This window comes from Ambystoma mexicanum, chromosome 10, assembly GCF_040938575.1.
Source record: "Ambystoma mexicanum isolate Mex_15411 chromosome 10, UKY_AmexF1_1, whole genome shotgun sequence".
Classification (NCBI taxonomy): Eukaryota; Metazoa; Chordata; class Amphibia; order Caudata; family Ambystomatidae; genus Ambystoma; species Ambystoma mexicanum.
Window position 1 is genome coordinate 20,898,219 of NC_090932.1, and position 14,954 is coordinate 20,913,172.

Sequence of the window (14,954 nt, forward strand, 5' to 3'; positions counted from 1 at the left end):
TGAATCCCGCTGAGAGGTGTGTGGACTACATAGACCTGATGGTGCAACTTGATCATAGGTTGCAGAATCAGAAAATGGATCAAGCTAGATCAGAGGGGCGGTCAGTTTACATACGACCTTCTGAGAATCAGACTAAACCACATGAACATTCTGAGCCAATGCAAATTGGTGGATTACAAAGTCCCCTTACCAAAGCAGAAAGGGAAAAAACAAGACAACAACAGCTTTGCTTATAGTGTGGACAAGCAGGTCACTTCCTCTGTGACTGCCCGGTAAACCCACCCAAGAAAACGGTTGGGGGAACAGACAAAACTGATGAAGAAGAAGAACAGAACTCAGGAAACGCCAATGCCCGGCAAGTGTAGGGGTCCTCTTGTCGAGCATGAAAAAGGAATCCGTACAGACCTCACATCCACTCCTTCCAGTGCTTTTGGTGAATCACAAGCAACCATCAAAAATGCATGCCTTGGAGGCATATATTGATTGTGGAGCTGTGGGTAACTACATTGACCAAGATTTGGCTCTCCGAATCGGCCTTCCTCTCCGACTGAAGCAGAAATCGGAAAACGTCACTGCTGTGGATGGTTCTCAGCTATCATCCAGCCCAGTGACACAATACACCGAGAAATCAAGCTTCTGTGTCAGGACGGCATCAAGAGGACATTACTTTCGATCTCATCGGTGTTCCACAGTTCCAGCTGATATTGGGATTGCCCTGGCAAACGAGTTCTGACATTTCCTCATGATTGTGCCGACACATGTTACAAAAAAGATGACACCAATCTGAAACCGAAGAAAGGAATCGTGTTGGACCTCATCAGCTCCATACGGCTTGAATACCAAGGTTACCAGGATGTCTTCAAAAAAGAGCAAGCAAATGTTCTGCCCCCGCACAGACCCTACGATTGTCAAATAGATCTTGTACCCAGAGCCCAGATCCCTTGCAGCCGAATTTACGCTCTGACAGAACAGGAAAATCAGCATTTTAGAACTTACCTGGATCAGTACCTGGCGAACGGTTTCATTTGCCCGTCCAAGTCACCTGCCTCCTCGCCCTTATTCTTCATGACTAAAAAGGAGGGGGACTTTAGAACTTGCATCGACTATAGAGCCATCAATCAGATCACAGTAAAAAATCAATATCCTTTACCACTTATACCAGAGCTCCTGGAAAAAGTGAAACATGCTCAAATCTACACAAAACTGGATTTAAGATTGTAAGAGCAAAAGAGGGAGACGAGTGGAAAACGGCCTTCCGCACGAAGTACGGCCTCTTTGAATACCGGGTCATGCCCTTCGGGCTATGCAATGCCCCCGCAGCATTCCAATTCTTTATGAATGATGTACTCTGTGAACTACTGGACGTTTGCGCTCTTGTTTACATTGACGACATTCTTATCTACTCAAAGTCCATGGAAGAACATGTAGGCTATGTCCGGGCAGTTTTAGAGAAGCTTCGACCATACCAATTGTACCAAGTTGGAAAAATGTTTTTTCCATGTAACCGAGGTCGAGTTTCTCGGTTTCATGCTTACACCACAAGGCCTACATATGGATACACGAAAGGTGGATGCAATCCTCCAATGGCTCTCACCAACATGCACGAAAGGAGTACAAAGCATGCTTGGATTCACCAACTTTTACTGTCGGTTTATACCTGGGTTTTCACAAATTGTACATCCAATTACCTCCTTGTTAAAGAAAAATCAAAAGTTCCATTGGTCGACAGAAGCTGAAGAAGCCTTCCAGAAGTTGAAACTAGCATTCACTACAGCACCAGTCCTTCAACACCCACGACCAGACCTACCTTACATAGTTGAGACAGATGCTTTAAAAATAGCCATGGGAGCAGTATTGTCACAACGAGACCCTGAAACAGGACAACTACACCCTGTTGCATTCTGGTCCTGCAAATTTTCAGCCCCCGAGTTGAACCACGCAATCACAGATAAGGAATTACTGGCGATTAAAGCAGCATTCAAGGCCTGGAGACATTACCTTCTTGGGGCGAGACATAAGGTCACTGTCCTCACGGACCACCGTAACTTGCAATACTTGAAAACCGCCAAAGCACAATCCACGCGTCAACTTCGTTGGGCTCTCTTTTTCGCGAAATAGGATTTTATTATCACTTATAGACCTGGAGTACGCAATGGGAAAGCAGACGCTCTATCACGCATGAGTGAAGAAAAAGAGGCTTTTACAGCATCCGACCCCATAGCCATAATTCCTGAGGAAAGAATTCAAACCAGAATAGCTGCCTCCACATGTGTGGATGACCCAAGAACCAGTTTGCAATCCCTGATGGATCAATCAACACAACAGGAATGGCTGTTAAAAAGTGACCAGTACACCATCAAAGACAATTTACCGTATTTTCAAGGACGATTATATGTCCAAGACCAAGAACTGCAAAAGCAAATCGTCACAAATTACCACGATTCATTAGTGGAAGGACACCCAGGAACAGCCAAAACTCAGGCTAAGGAAACACAAAACTACTGGTGGCCAACCTGGCGAAAAGACATTGCCCAATTTATTGAAACCTGCGGTGTCTGTGCACAATACAAGTCTCAGAAACAGAACCCCGCTGGCTTACTACATCCCCTAACAGTACTGCCAGCACCTTGGCATACCCTGTCGATGGACTTCATCACAGATCTTCCACCCTGCAATAGATACAACACCATGTTAGTCGTTGTATATTTATTCTCCAAAATGTCCCATTTCATCCCTCTGAAGGGACTCCCAACTGTGTCAACTCTCTTTTCTGTGTTCCTAGAGCAAATTGTTCGATTGCATGAATTTCCATCAATATAAGTATCTGATCGCGGAACTCAATTTGTTTCTGCCTTTTGGAGAAAGTGTTGTACGATTGCCAAAATTGATCTCCGGTTGTCCACAAGCCATCACCCTCAAACTGATGGGCAAACTGAACGAACCAAACAAACTTTAGAGCAATATCTCAGGTGTATGTTGCAACAGTCCGAGGATTTTTGGAAAAATATATTCTGGGTAGCTGAGTATGCATACAACTCAGTTCACACAAGCACAGGGCAAACTCCATTCTACACTGTGCATGGAACACATCCGAGGACATCAGTATTTGATCCAACCAATACCCTGGAAATGCCAGCCATAAAAAGCTTGCATAAAACCATCACTCACGTTCTTAAGGAGGCGACAGAGCATCTGACCAAGGCTAAGGAAAGACAAAAACTGTTTGGTGATCGACATCGTAAGGAAGCTACCGCCTACCAGATTGGAGAAAAGGTGTGGTTAGCATCCAAGTATATTCCCCTGAAGGGGCCAAGAGCTCTCTGCCCAAGATACCTTGGCCCCTATATTATAAAGTCCATAATCAATCCTGTCGCCATGAAATTGGCGTTATCATCTCACATGAAAATTCACCCCGTATTTCATGTCTCTCTCCTCAAACCAATGAGATCCTATACACGGCTTAGTTCTCCGCCAGACCCGAAGTAATAGATGGAGAACCAGAATATGAAGTCAAATCCATCCTGGACTCCAAGGTGGTTCGATCAAAATTGTATTACCTAATTGACTGGAAAGGTTACAAACCTCAATTAGTGATAGGATTCACCTCAAAATGGCATCCCTCACCTTGAAATGCCTCAACAATGCTGCACCACCCTCTCTCTCTGCCAGACTGACCAGAAAAGCCTCAACTCATCACACCAGATCATCCAACCACCTCTGCCTAGAAATCCCAAGATTCAAACTTTCTAAAGCAGGGGGAGCTAGCTTCCCAGTTAAAGCTGCTGTCTCCTGGAATGCACTCCGTGCTGCCCTAAGAGTGGAACAACCATACCCGAGATTCAGACATAACCTATTAAATTGGCTTCACACCAAGGACACCTAGATATTGTTCACCCACCTGTGATTCTATCTTTGAACCATTTGCATGACACGGCGTGTACCATACCACTGCTCCCATCGTTCTATTGCGTATTATGTACCCCGTACCTAAATTGTATGCATTGTAAATTGTAAATTGTTTCTTATGCACTGTAAATTGTTCTATTTCTATGTAATGACATGCTGTAACTAAGTCTAAAATACTCTTGTAACTGTTGCGCCCAGCTACCCGAGGGTTTGGTGCGCATTATCAAATAAACAAACAAACAAACAAACAAGACCGAACTTGGGAACCCAGTGAACACGTCCATGCTCTGCGTTTAATCAGACAGTTCCATCGTAATAATTCCACCAAACCAGGCCCGGGAGGAGATCCACCCTTGAGAGGGGCCTTAAGGGGGAGCGCTGTCTTGGTCATGAAGTCAGGGGCACAGGCATGCAGGGGCTGCCCAGGCTCATGAACAAAAGTAAACAAGAACATCCATTTAAACCCAAAAAGCTTTTATTATGGACATAGCACTTCAGATGCATTAACCTTGAACATTCCATCCTTTAAGCAGGATGCATTAACCTTGAACATTCCATCCATTAAGCAGCCCCAAGTGTATTCTTAGGTGTGGCTGCTAATGGATTGCCTTTGCACGTGCTCACTCTCTAGGAGTAGCAGGGTGTGGCTGGTAAACCAGCCCTAATGGGCGTGCCCACGATCTCAGCTATATAAGCTGCCCCAATCCTCAAGACAGACGCTTCGTGTTCTTCTGCACTTGCAAGCAACGTAATGCTCACCGTCACCTGAGGTCAGACTTACCTTTGAAGATCCTGCTTCCTGGACATCCTGCTTCCAGCCAGCATACTTACCAACTGGGGGAAGCTGCGCTTACCTGTACTTCTCTTTGGCGAACCAAATAGTCATCTTTACACTTTCTGGAATGACGAAATCTTCATCTTGGCACCGCAGCATGACACGCTCTATCGTCGACAGCAGCGCCTGCAAGGAAAAACAGAAGACAAGGTTAGACATTAAAAAAAAAACAGTCATTTTAAGGTTGTGTGTCGCCATACTTCGTGCTTTTCCTTAAACCATCACTTACCTGCTGTCGAACATTGCGGTAGCATCCATCTCCCATCCGGTCGCGTCTCGCGTCTCACAGCTGCATTGAGGCCGCATTTCCAGAAGAAAACAGAAGAGAGACATTATTGTGGGCATAAATAGGAGCAACATATAAAGACATTAAACAGAATGAACAGCATCACAAGAGCTCAAGAAAGACTTACCAATCATAAGGAGAAGCATAGTTGCAGCTGGACTGGACCAATCCTCATCAGGGATCAGTGAAGGAACTAGATCCCATTTGACGTGCCCCTGCCAGAAGTAGTAGGACGGAGAGCTTATCTTCCATAATTCACAGTTGAGCTTTATGGGCCGGCGTATGCTCACAGAAACAATACTTTGGGGTAAAGGGTTCGAGAGGTACAACAATCACAGATTGGTGCACTCACACACTGTTATCTCCATGCAGGAGCAGTATCACCATGTACCACTGCTCACAACTTTTCTACTGAGGGAGAGGCCTGAAGGGGGTTATTCAAGTTCAGAGAGGGCTGCAACCGTGCTCCAACGCCTCCGCAGAGATCAGGTGAGCATAACAGTCTCTGGTGACACTGCGTGAACCTATAACAAATTGAGAAACTGCACATAGTTTCTAGTGTCGCTCCATGAAATTAGCACAGACTGAAAAAAAAGACCTTTGCGAATTTTCTCGTCACACTTAACGAAGCTAACTGGTGAATCAAACACCAAACTCCATGCGAAATCGCACAGAACTGGGCAAAACGGGTGGAAGCGGATTCCAGTGTGCTTTTTTTGTTTCGATGGCGAAAATTTCGCTCACTGCTAGTTCTTATCAGGGAGTTGCACCGCAGTGGCTCCCTCGCTGCGTGTGCTCATGCTGGGTGGTGGCACGTAGTGTTCCTTACTGTCAAGTATGATCTTCGCTTCTCTGCCTAGCGATTCTCCCTCTCCTTGGTGTAGATCATTTAATTGAAGCTGTCTGCCTGGAGACACTGGTGGGCTGCCATTTTGATGAAAATCTCCACCAGGAAAGTTGATGTACAGATGCTTGAGGTGATTAAAAGTGGTACTGCCCAAGTACATCCAGGCACTTAGGGAGGGGACAAGAACTGGGCCCTCCTAACTGCCACTTTTTCCCTGTGGGGGACCAATGCCTCTGGCTTTCCCCCAGAAGTCCTCCTTCCCCAGGCTGAGAGGGCTCCCCATACCCTCTTGACAAGGTCAGAGCTACCAAATCTGCGGGTTCTTCCCCAAGGTAAGAACGTGCCTGCCAAGGCATTCTGTCCATTTTGGCTGGTTTTAGCGGTTAATTTTGTATTTTCTGCACACTGTGCACATTTGAATCTCCTCTTCCTCACCAGACCCAGCCCGGTTCTCTCCTGCCCTCTTTCCTGATTGGTCACTCGACCAAACACTGTGTTGCAAGGCTTTAGGCCCTGTATGGCCTCGGTTCTAGCACTCTGCTGGTTTTTTCCCAAGGTAAGCGTGTTCCTGCCAAAGCACTCCGTCCATTTTGGCTGGTTTTAGGGGCTAATTTTGTATTTTCTGCGTGCCGTGCACATTTGAATCTCCTCTTCCCCTCCAGACCTGGCCCTGTTCCCTCCTCACTCCCGCCTCCTATCCGAATTGGTCTAATTGTTGCTCTTAACACAGCCTCGCAGGGCAGCCCTATCCCTGTGCAGCCCCTGTGGCTAAGGGCCCCAAGGCAAATGGCAGCTCCTACATTGACAGATCCAAACTGTGTCTGCAGGTGTCAGTAGGGGAGGCCAGCGATCAGCCGTCAACCAGCAGAAACCATCAAAATAAGTGTGTCCTGGGTAGGAAGTAGAGCAATCACTCTACTCCAGAAGCCCTGCCACTCAACCTACCCTCAGAACATAGCAGACCACGATATTAATTCTTACCAGCTTAACAACTAGATAGAACTGTGCATATTAGCCTGCGTCACATCTAAACAGGATTGTTAATGTTAGCCATTGCCAAATTTAGATAGAATTGTGATTACTAGCTCATGTCACATCTAGAAAGGATTGTAAATGTTGGCTTGCGTTGCTTCTAGATAGAATTGAGAATATTAGCCATTGCCATATTTAGATAGAATTGTGAATACTAGCTCGCGTCACATCTAGACAGGACTGCAAATGTTAGCCAGTGCCACATCTAGATAGAATTACGAATATTAGCCATTGCCACATTTAGATAGAGTTGTGAATATTAGCTCGCGTCAGATATAGACAGGATTGTAAATGTTAGCCTGTGCTACATTTAGATAGAATTGCATACATTAGCCATTGCCACATTTCGATAAAATTGTGAATATTAGCTCACATCACATCTAGACAGGATTGTGAATGTTAGTCATTGCCACATTTAGATAGAATTGTGAATATTAGCTTGCGTCACATCCAGACAAGATTGTGAATGTTGGTCATTGCCACATTTAGATAGAATTGTGAATATTAGCCTGCATCACATCTAGACAGGATTGTACATGTTGGCTTGAGTCGCTTCTAGACAGGATTGTAAATGTTAGCAAATGCCACATTTAGATATAATTGGGAATATTATCCTGCATCACATCTAAACAGGTCTGCAAATGTTAGCCAGTGCCACAATTAGATATAATTGTGAATATTAGCTCGTGTCACATCTAGACAGGATTGTGAATGTTAAACAGTGCCACATCTAGATAGAATTGTGTATATTAGCCCCAGCCACATTTAGATAGAATTATGAATGCTGGCTTGCGTCACATCTAGACAGGATTGTGAATGCTGGCTTGTGTCACATCTAGACAGGATTGTCAATATTAGTTTGTGTCTCATCTAGACAGGTGGTGAATGTTGGCTAGTGCCACATTTGGATATAATTGTGAATATTGGCTTTCATCATATCTAGACAGGATTGCGAATATTAGCCAGTGCTGAATCTAGATAGAAATGTGGAGATATTCACATGCCACATCTAGAAAGAATTTGAAATTTAGCATATACCACATCTAGATAGGAAGGGCAATAACCAACCCACTAACAATCTCCCCCCTCTGCGTACACCTCTCAAACTCTAACCAAACACAACCACAACCCTAAAGCACAGCAAACCACCCAAACATCACTACATTGCAACAACAAAACAAATGACACATAGCTTCACACAACAGCACACAACGGCTACCAACCGAAAAGCTCACCTAAGCTCAGCGAACGGTGTTAACCGAACTGAAGCTGCCAACAGCACATCACTGCTCTCTTGCACTTTTCCCGATTGGTCCCACTAACTCACCCCCACACCCCTTCCTTTTCCAGAGCCGCCAGACTGCCAGCGGACCACTCCAGTGGTGATAGTGTGCAGTACAAATATCCATTAACATTAACATGTGCCTCTGTCTCTCCTGCCCTTTGATCCCTGCTGTCTTTGTTTCAGTTTTCAGACCGTGTTCCGGTTTAACTCTGGTGCAGTCTTGCCCTGGGGGCCACTGCTGGGGGCCTTGGCCAGCTGCCACTCGCTGATCATGTTTGACGGGAAACTCCAAGGAGATCCTCTGGACCTGAAGATGTTTGAAGGCACCTGTTGGGTAACACCACCTTTTCTTGTTGAGAATCAATGCATGACTGTGGAGAGTGGTATCTGAATAGCACAGCCCCATATATGAAGCACCTAGAGTCTCTGGATATCAGAACTTGAATGGCAGCATCTTACCTCCTGAAGCCCAGTATGATGAGTACTTGTGAGTGAAAAGCGAGAATGCCAGGAGAGCTCTCCAGATCAAGCTTATTCCAGAAACACTCATGTTTTAGCCAGCAAATGTTGAAGAAAGTACTGATAATACTTTAAATAAAGGTCATGCTTTGAACCCTGCCATCACTGATACTGGCCGCCATGTGATCTGTGTGTGTCTGTGTGCGCGCGCGGGCGCTGTCACTACCTCTGGCAGCTGCATCGGAAGAACCTAAATAGGACATAGTGTCAGCTGAGAGGCACTAAGAAAAAGTCTGCTGCACAAATCTACCTTTGAGCCAAGAATGTCGCCTGCCAAAGGGGCTCAGTGGCATTCAGAGGGCAAAGGTCGCAGCTGTCAGAAGTACAAGCTGCTGGACCTGCAAATGAAATCCACCTGGAATCCAAGGATAGCTGGATCCCAAAAAGGCACCCAGGGTTCTAGCCATGCCTTGAACAAAAATGCCTTACTGGCGATGGGAGAGTGAGGACATATGCCATCAGTCCTAAGAGCAGCAATTCTAGCAGAGGCAAGTTAAGAGCCCTGTTTTAAGATTTGTTGAGGCAAAGTCAATTCAGTTCCATCCACACTTCATCGACGCTCAGATGTGTTGTCAGCTGCTTGACTGCCCTGCAGCTATTAGGCTATCCGGGTGTCCTCGCCATCATGTTGGAACACAAAGGCCCCTTGAGCCAGGAGGAGGCTGTGAAGCGGCGTGATATATACATTAAGAATCAGTGGCGAGAGACAAGACCAGTGGGGGACACGTCACGGCTGGGGGAGCAACAGAGAACGAGAAGCCGTGGTCTTAAGGTAAAGGGTCTCCATTATCCAACACAACATAGGATCGGGTAGAACTGCAACCAATGTAATGGGGACCTCCCCGTGCAATAAGCAAACCAGGCTTCCTGAGGGGCCCCAGTGCGCCAGCCTGCACACAGAAAGCCCCTTAGACCCTTCGGGTTTAAGTTTCCCAGCACTTGTTTCCTGGAGCTTGTGACTTCCTCAAAAGGGAAACTTCACATGTGTTGAACTTGTCAGGGTGTCGCTCTCCTCTGTCTGCACAACCACCCCCTCTTTATTTAATAATAGTAGGCATACATCCACGCATTGGCATGACATGTTCCATTTCAAAAACACAAAAAGGACACAATTTAGTCACGCTAAACCTTCTTCACATTGTCATCATTAAAAATTCCTTCTGAGAATACCTTCGGATGGGTTGCTTAGCACTTCCATACACAGTACATACAATGTGATCATATGATGTATGAGGTTTAAGTCGTTTGCTTCCAGCAGCCGTCGTGTTATCACTGTCTGTCGTGTTGTTATGTGCTTTCATGGGCTTTGCTAGACTGTGACAATGGCACACAATATGCTCTGCAGATTCGAGGTCAAGATCGCCAGAGTCTACACCATAAATGTTCTCGCACACTCCCTAGTTTCCTGCCTGTACTCTCTAGGGGCTCTGATACCCTAAACTTAAAGAGCAGAAGGTGTCTTACTGGGGCGCTCTCCGGGAACGCCTCAATACACTCGGGTGTCACTTTTCTCTCGAGCAAGTTTTGTATGGCCACTCCGCTGTTTGCGTTTGTAGATAGTGTTCCTTGCCATGAATGCGTATTTATTTTTTAATCACGCCTTTCAACGTGTCTAGGGTTTGTGTATTGTGTTCTTGTTCAAGTCCTTGTAGCCATCTGCTGTGTGTGGCACCCATTTTGCCGAGCACTCCAAATCCTTTGTGACTGCTAATCTTTTTCTATGCTTGGAATGCTTTCCCCATCATGGTACCATCTTCCAATCGCCTGATCTTCTTGTGGAAACAGAAAATTTGATATGAGGCCGGGAAGCCCAAAGGAAACACACCAACACAGGTTACAAAGGACATACAAAGCGCTTTATTCAAAGTTACAAAAATTACCAAAAGTCAATTGACATACGGATAGCTATTCGGCCCTCAGAGTAACAGAACGAACCATCAACGGTAGTTCGCCGTGTTAGTGTGAGAGACCGTACATTGGGATACTCGGGTTTTTATACTTTTTATCCAGCCTTGGCCAACCCCCTCGCGGGTTAACCATTCTTTGGACCAGGCCTAGGGTTCGTTGCCAGGTAAATCCCATAATGTATGCAATTTGATCAGTTCCGCTGATACAGTTGTTCATTTACACATAGGTAAGGGATAGGACAAGGTCTCAGTTCGCGACCCCAACAAGTGGCCTGCGGGCATATTACTTATTCATGTGTGCGAAGGTCACAACGGCCAGAATCCCACTCGAAATGTCATTCGGCCTCCATTTTGTTGTTCAGGGTGACTTCCATACTGCAAGAATACCTAAAATGGCGGCTTAATCCAAGATGGTGATTTGCACAATACATTGAGGTCAAGACCTTGCCGCGGAATCTATGTACACGATGTTTTTAGACAACTTGGCGTAGGCCAACATACATTCAAACAATGCAATAGGAGGTACAATATTATTTCGATTTCCACAGACCCTCCTTTTGGCCTATGCCAAGTGCTAAACATCATCCCTAATGCTTTCGGAAATGACTCCATGTATTATCATCCATAGGTTCCGCATCATTGTCTGTAATGTCTATAGCCATAAGGTCGTTCATAAGAACCTCTTGTAACATGAATTCTTTAGATGCTGTATCTGGGGTATATATTTTATGCCCTATTGCGCTTACTGCTTGAGCACAACACCCCCCTATCATTCCACATATACTTGGGAGGCATTGAAAACAACAACAAATGAATAATAGAATCCCTAAAATAACCAGAATGACGGAAATCACCTTCCAACCCCAAGATCGCAGAGAATCCCAAAACCAAGTACTAAGGTTCCAGTCTCCTACAGGGATATGGACTTCAGAACTGAGAGTATGCAAGTTCTGAATTGCTTTAAAAATTGTTGGTGAGGAGTCTGGTACGAAAACACAACAAGCGGACCCCACTAATTTGCATACTCCACCTCGTTCTGCCAAGATGACATCTAATGCCATCCGATTTTGAAGTGCTACCAATCTTATCGCCTTTTGCTCTAAGGTCATATTGTAGAGTATGTCCGTGGTCCGGTTGATCGTTCTCTCCAATACCCATGCTAATCCCCTAATGATCTCTGAGTTTGCTATTTGTCCCCAAAAGGGCACAACCGATTTAGCTATGTCCCCCAATACTTGCCCAGGGGTATCTTCATTGTTGTCTCGCCGTGGGCGAGCTTTAGAAACCTCCAAGGTACTAGCTACAAATACCCCGGGTAACAATATTCCTAAATAACAGGTCCCCTGCCAATCCTTGGGCAACCAAAGAAATGCTAAACTACCACAAACAAAATAAACAGGCCCTCCTACATACAGAGGTCTGTTTTCCCCAGTCAAATTTACAATATTTTTACAAGTTTCAAAATCTCCCATTGGCCTAGTGCCATTTCTCTGTACACAGAAGGGAACCGAATCGTGACTATGATTTACAGAATAAGAAGGAGGTACAGCGTCCTTATTGCCTATCGGAGCCATTTTAAAGGAAATCAGAGTTTGAAAAGGAAGAGATAGTTTGTCAGACGGCCTAATAGAAGCAACGTTAGGTTTACTTCTATTTGCGAAAAGCGAGCATCCCCGGGGAGTCAATTCACGTTTCTCGAAATCATTTAAATTAGTTCCATTAAAGTTCCCTGAGATGCTATCATTCCATCGGCCAAAGAATAGTGCTCTAAGAGAGGCATAGCAAGAAGTCGTTAAAGGTAGAGGATGTATATACCATCCCAGTCCCTTGTTCCCATGTTGCGGTAAGTGAGTACAAATCCAACAATTACTCTTATTAAAAATGGCATGAGTAGCATTCATTACTATCATCAGAGTGTTATTATGATACTTCTGTCTATGTTGGGAGTCTCTAGGGGACAGAGTGTGAAGGTGTACAGAGGGAGTCAAAACAGTTGGTACGATCTTGTTTGTTGCTGGCGACACTACGGTCGCGTGATTTCTTAGTCCTTCCCAACCCTAGCCAGCATAATCCCTTTTTGTTCAACAAAACAAAACAATCTTCCGATCACTTCCTTTTCCAGATGCACGACACTCGTGCCGTAGTTCTATTTCCGTGGACGAAGGTTGTACCTGATGGTACCCAAATTTGTCTGGTCCAGAGTATCGTCACTTCCTGAGGGAAGCGACGTGTCGGTGGCGACGGAAGTCGCAGAGCTCAAAACAGTGTTTTCCGGAAGTGATTTCTCAAGAGAGTGTGGAGACGAGATGGACTGTTCCCCAAGCTCCTCAGGCTCAGAGACCTTCTCCGACGCACTCACAGCGCTGTTTGCTACTCCAAGATCAGAGACTGTAGCATCAGCGAGGGGTTCTGCTTCTTCTGTAGCGTGTGGCGACGGGTGAGGAAGTTTCTAGACGTGCGTCGCGTGAATCCAGTTCTTCTTTCCAGCCACCCGCACTACTGTCCTGGTGACCAATAATACCTGGTGGGGTCCCCGCTAGCGAGGCGCGAGACAGGAAGACCTCTCGTAGGCCTTCACGAGGACCCAACTTTCAGGCTGTATATCGTGTCCTGGGCCCGTGAACCGTACAGGTAAAGCTGAGTGCACCTGGTGGTAAATGAAATACAGATTTTTAGTTAACTGGTTACAGTAGTCTACAAGCAATACATTTTCCACCTCCCTCAGGGCTTTAGGTTTCGGGAGACCCCAAATGTTAGCGGGCCTCCCCATCATTACCTCAAATGGAGAAAGCCCAGTTCTAGTCTGAGGTGTGGTACGCATAGCTAATAACACAATAGGCAAAGCATCTGGCCATTTCAGTTTGGTATCAGCACATGTTTTCGCAAGTTTATTCTTTAGAATACCGTTGTGTCTTTCTACCAACCCAGCACTTTGAGGATGCCTAGCTGAATGAAATCGTTTCTCAATACCTAGGGCTGTACATATTTGCAAAATTACTGCTGCGATAAAGTGAGGACCATTGTCCGACCAGATTATCCTTGGGAGCCCAAATCGAGGAAAGAATTCTTTTACCATAATCTTTGCAGTGGTCATGGCGGTAGCATCTTTAACGGGAAAGCCTCGACCCATTTACTGAAGGCACAAATAATTACAAGAACATATTTCAGATTATTACATCGCTCCATTTCAATAAACTCAAAATGTATAACCTCAAAAGGGACAGAGGGGGGCCCGAAACTTCCCCTTGGAGTCACTGTCCCCTTTCCCACATTGTGCTGTAGGCAGATCATGCAGTTCTGGACGTGCCTCTTTGCAGTTTCCAGAATTTTGTCATTTACCCAAACCTGTTCTAACATTTTCGTGATCTGCTGGGCACACACATGCGTAGGACCGTGTGCCATTGTAACCATCGCCAATACATAAGAATCAGGAAGCAACCATTTCCCTTCGGATGTATCCACCCAACACCCTTCATCATCCAGTTTCCCCATTCCTTCAGCCCACTTTCTAGATTCTTCCATTGTGGCATCAGTCTGAATATCTCGCACAGACCCAATACCTTCATCCATTATGCAAACGTCTCTCATTTCCCTCGAGGTATACATGTCCGTGCTAAGGTCTGTGGCAGTTTGTCTGGCTATCAAATCCGCAAAAGCATTCCCTTGCCCACATCATCTATGACCTTGCGATGTGCTGCACATTTCATGATCGCTAACCGTTTAGGGAGTGAGAGAGCCGAAAGTAATTGCACTATCAAAGGGCCATGCTGAATCTTGGTCCCATGTGAGGTCAGGAACCCTCTTTCCGACCAAAGTTTTCCGAAGTTGTGAGCCACCCCAAATGCGTACTGGCTATCGGTATATATATTTACTCTTCGCCCTTGGGAAAGTTCACAAGCTCGGGTCAACGCTATAATCTCTGCGGCCTGCGCGGAGTTATGCGAAATTCTCTTAGTTTCAACAATTTTGCTCAATGTAGTAACTGCATAAGCAGCTGTAGATGTACCATTCGAAAGTTTGAAGCAGGAGCCATCACAAAACAGCTCCCCTTCTGCATTATCCAAAGGAGTATCTATGAGATCTATCCTGCCCTTCGTTTCTTGCTCGGTGGTATACAGGCAGTCATGTGATTCTTCGTCACCGCAAACAGTGTTTTGCGGGAAAGGTAAGAGTTCAGCCGGATTGAGAACACAACACCTCTTAATTTGAATATGAGGGGCAAACAGAATTAGTTCATACCTTGTTAACCGTGCAGAGGTGAGGTGTTGCGTTTGGGTTTTGTTCAATAGGATATCAATAGAGTGAGGTACCATCAAAATCAAATCATGGCCTAGGAC

At 45.5% G+C, this 14,954-nt stretch overlaps 1 protein-coding gene across 3 annotated transcripts in view; it reads left to right on the forward strand.

Annotated features, from left to right (window-relative positions):
- The window catches only part of LOC138491108 (probable cation-transporting ATPase 13A4), a 1,567,030-nt gene that overhangs the window by 890,174 nt on the left and 661,902 nt on the right, over positions 1-14,954 (forward strand). For all 3 annotated transcript variants that reach the window (XM_069617430.1, XM_069617431.1, XM_069617432.1), the window contains one exon: positions 8,375-8,525. In XM_069617430.1, the coding sequence (XP_069473531.1) occupies positions 8,375-8,525 (151 nt within the window). The remainder of the gene's footprint in view (positions 1-8,374; positions 8,526-14,954) is intronic.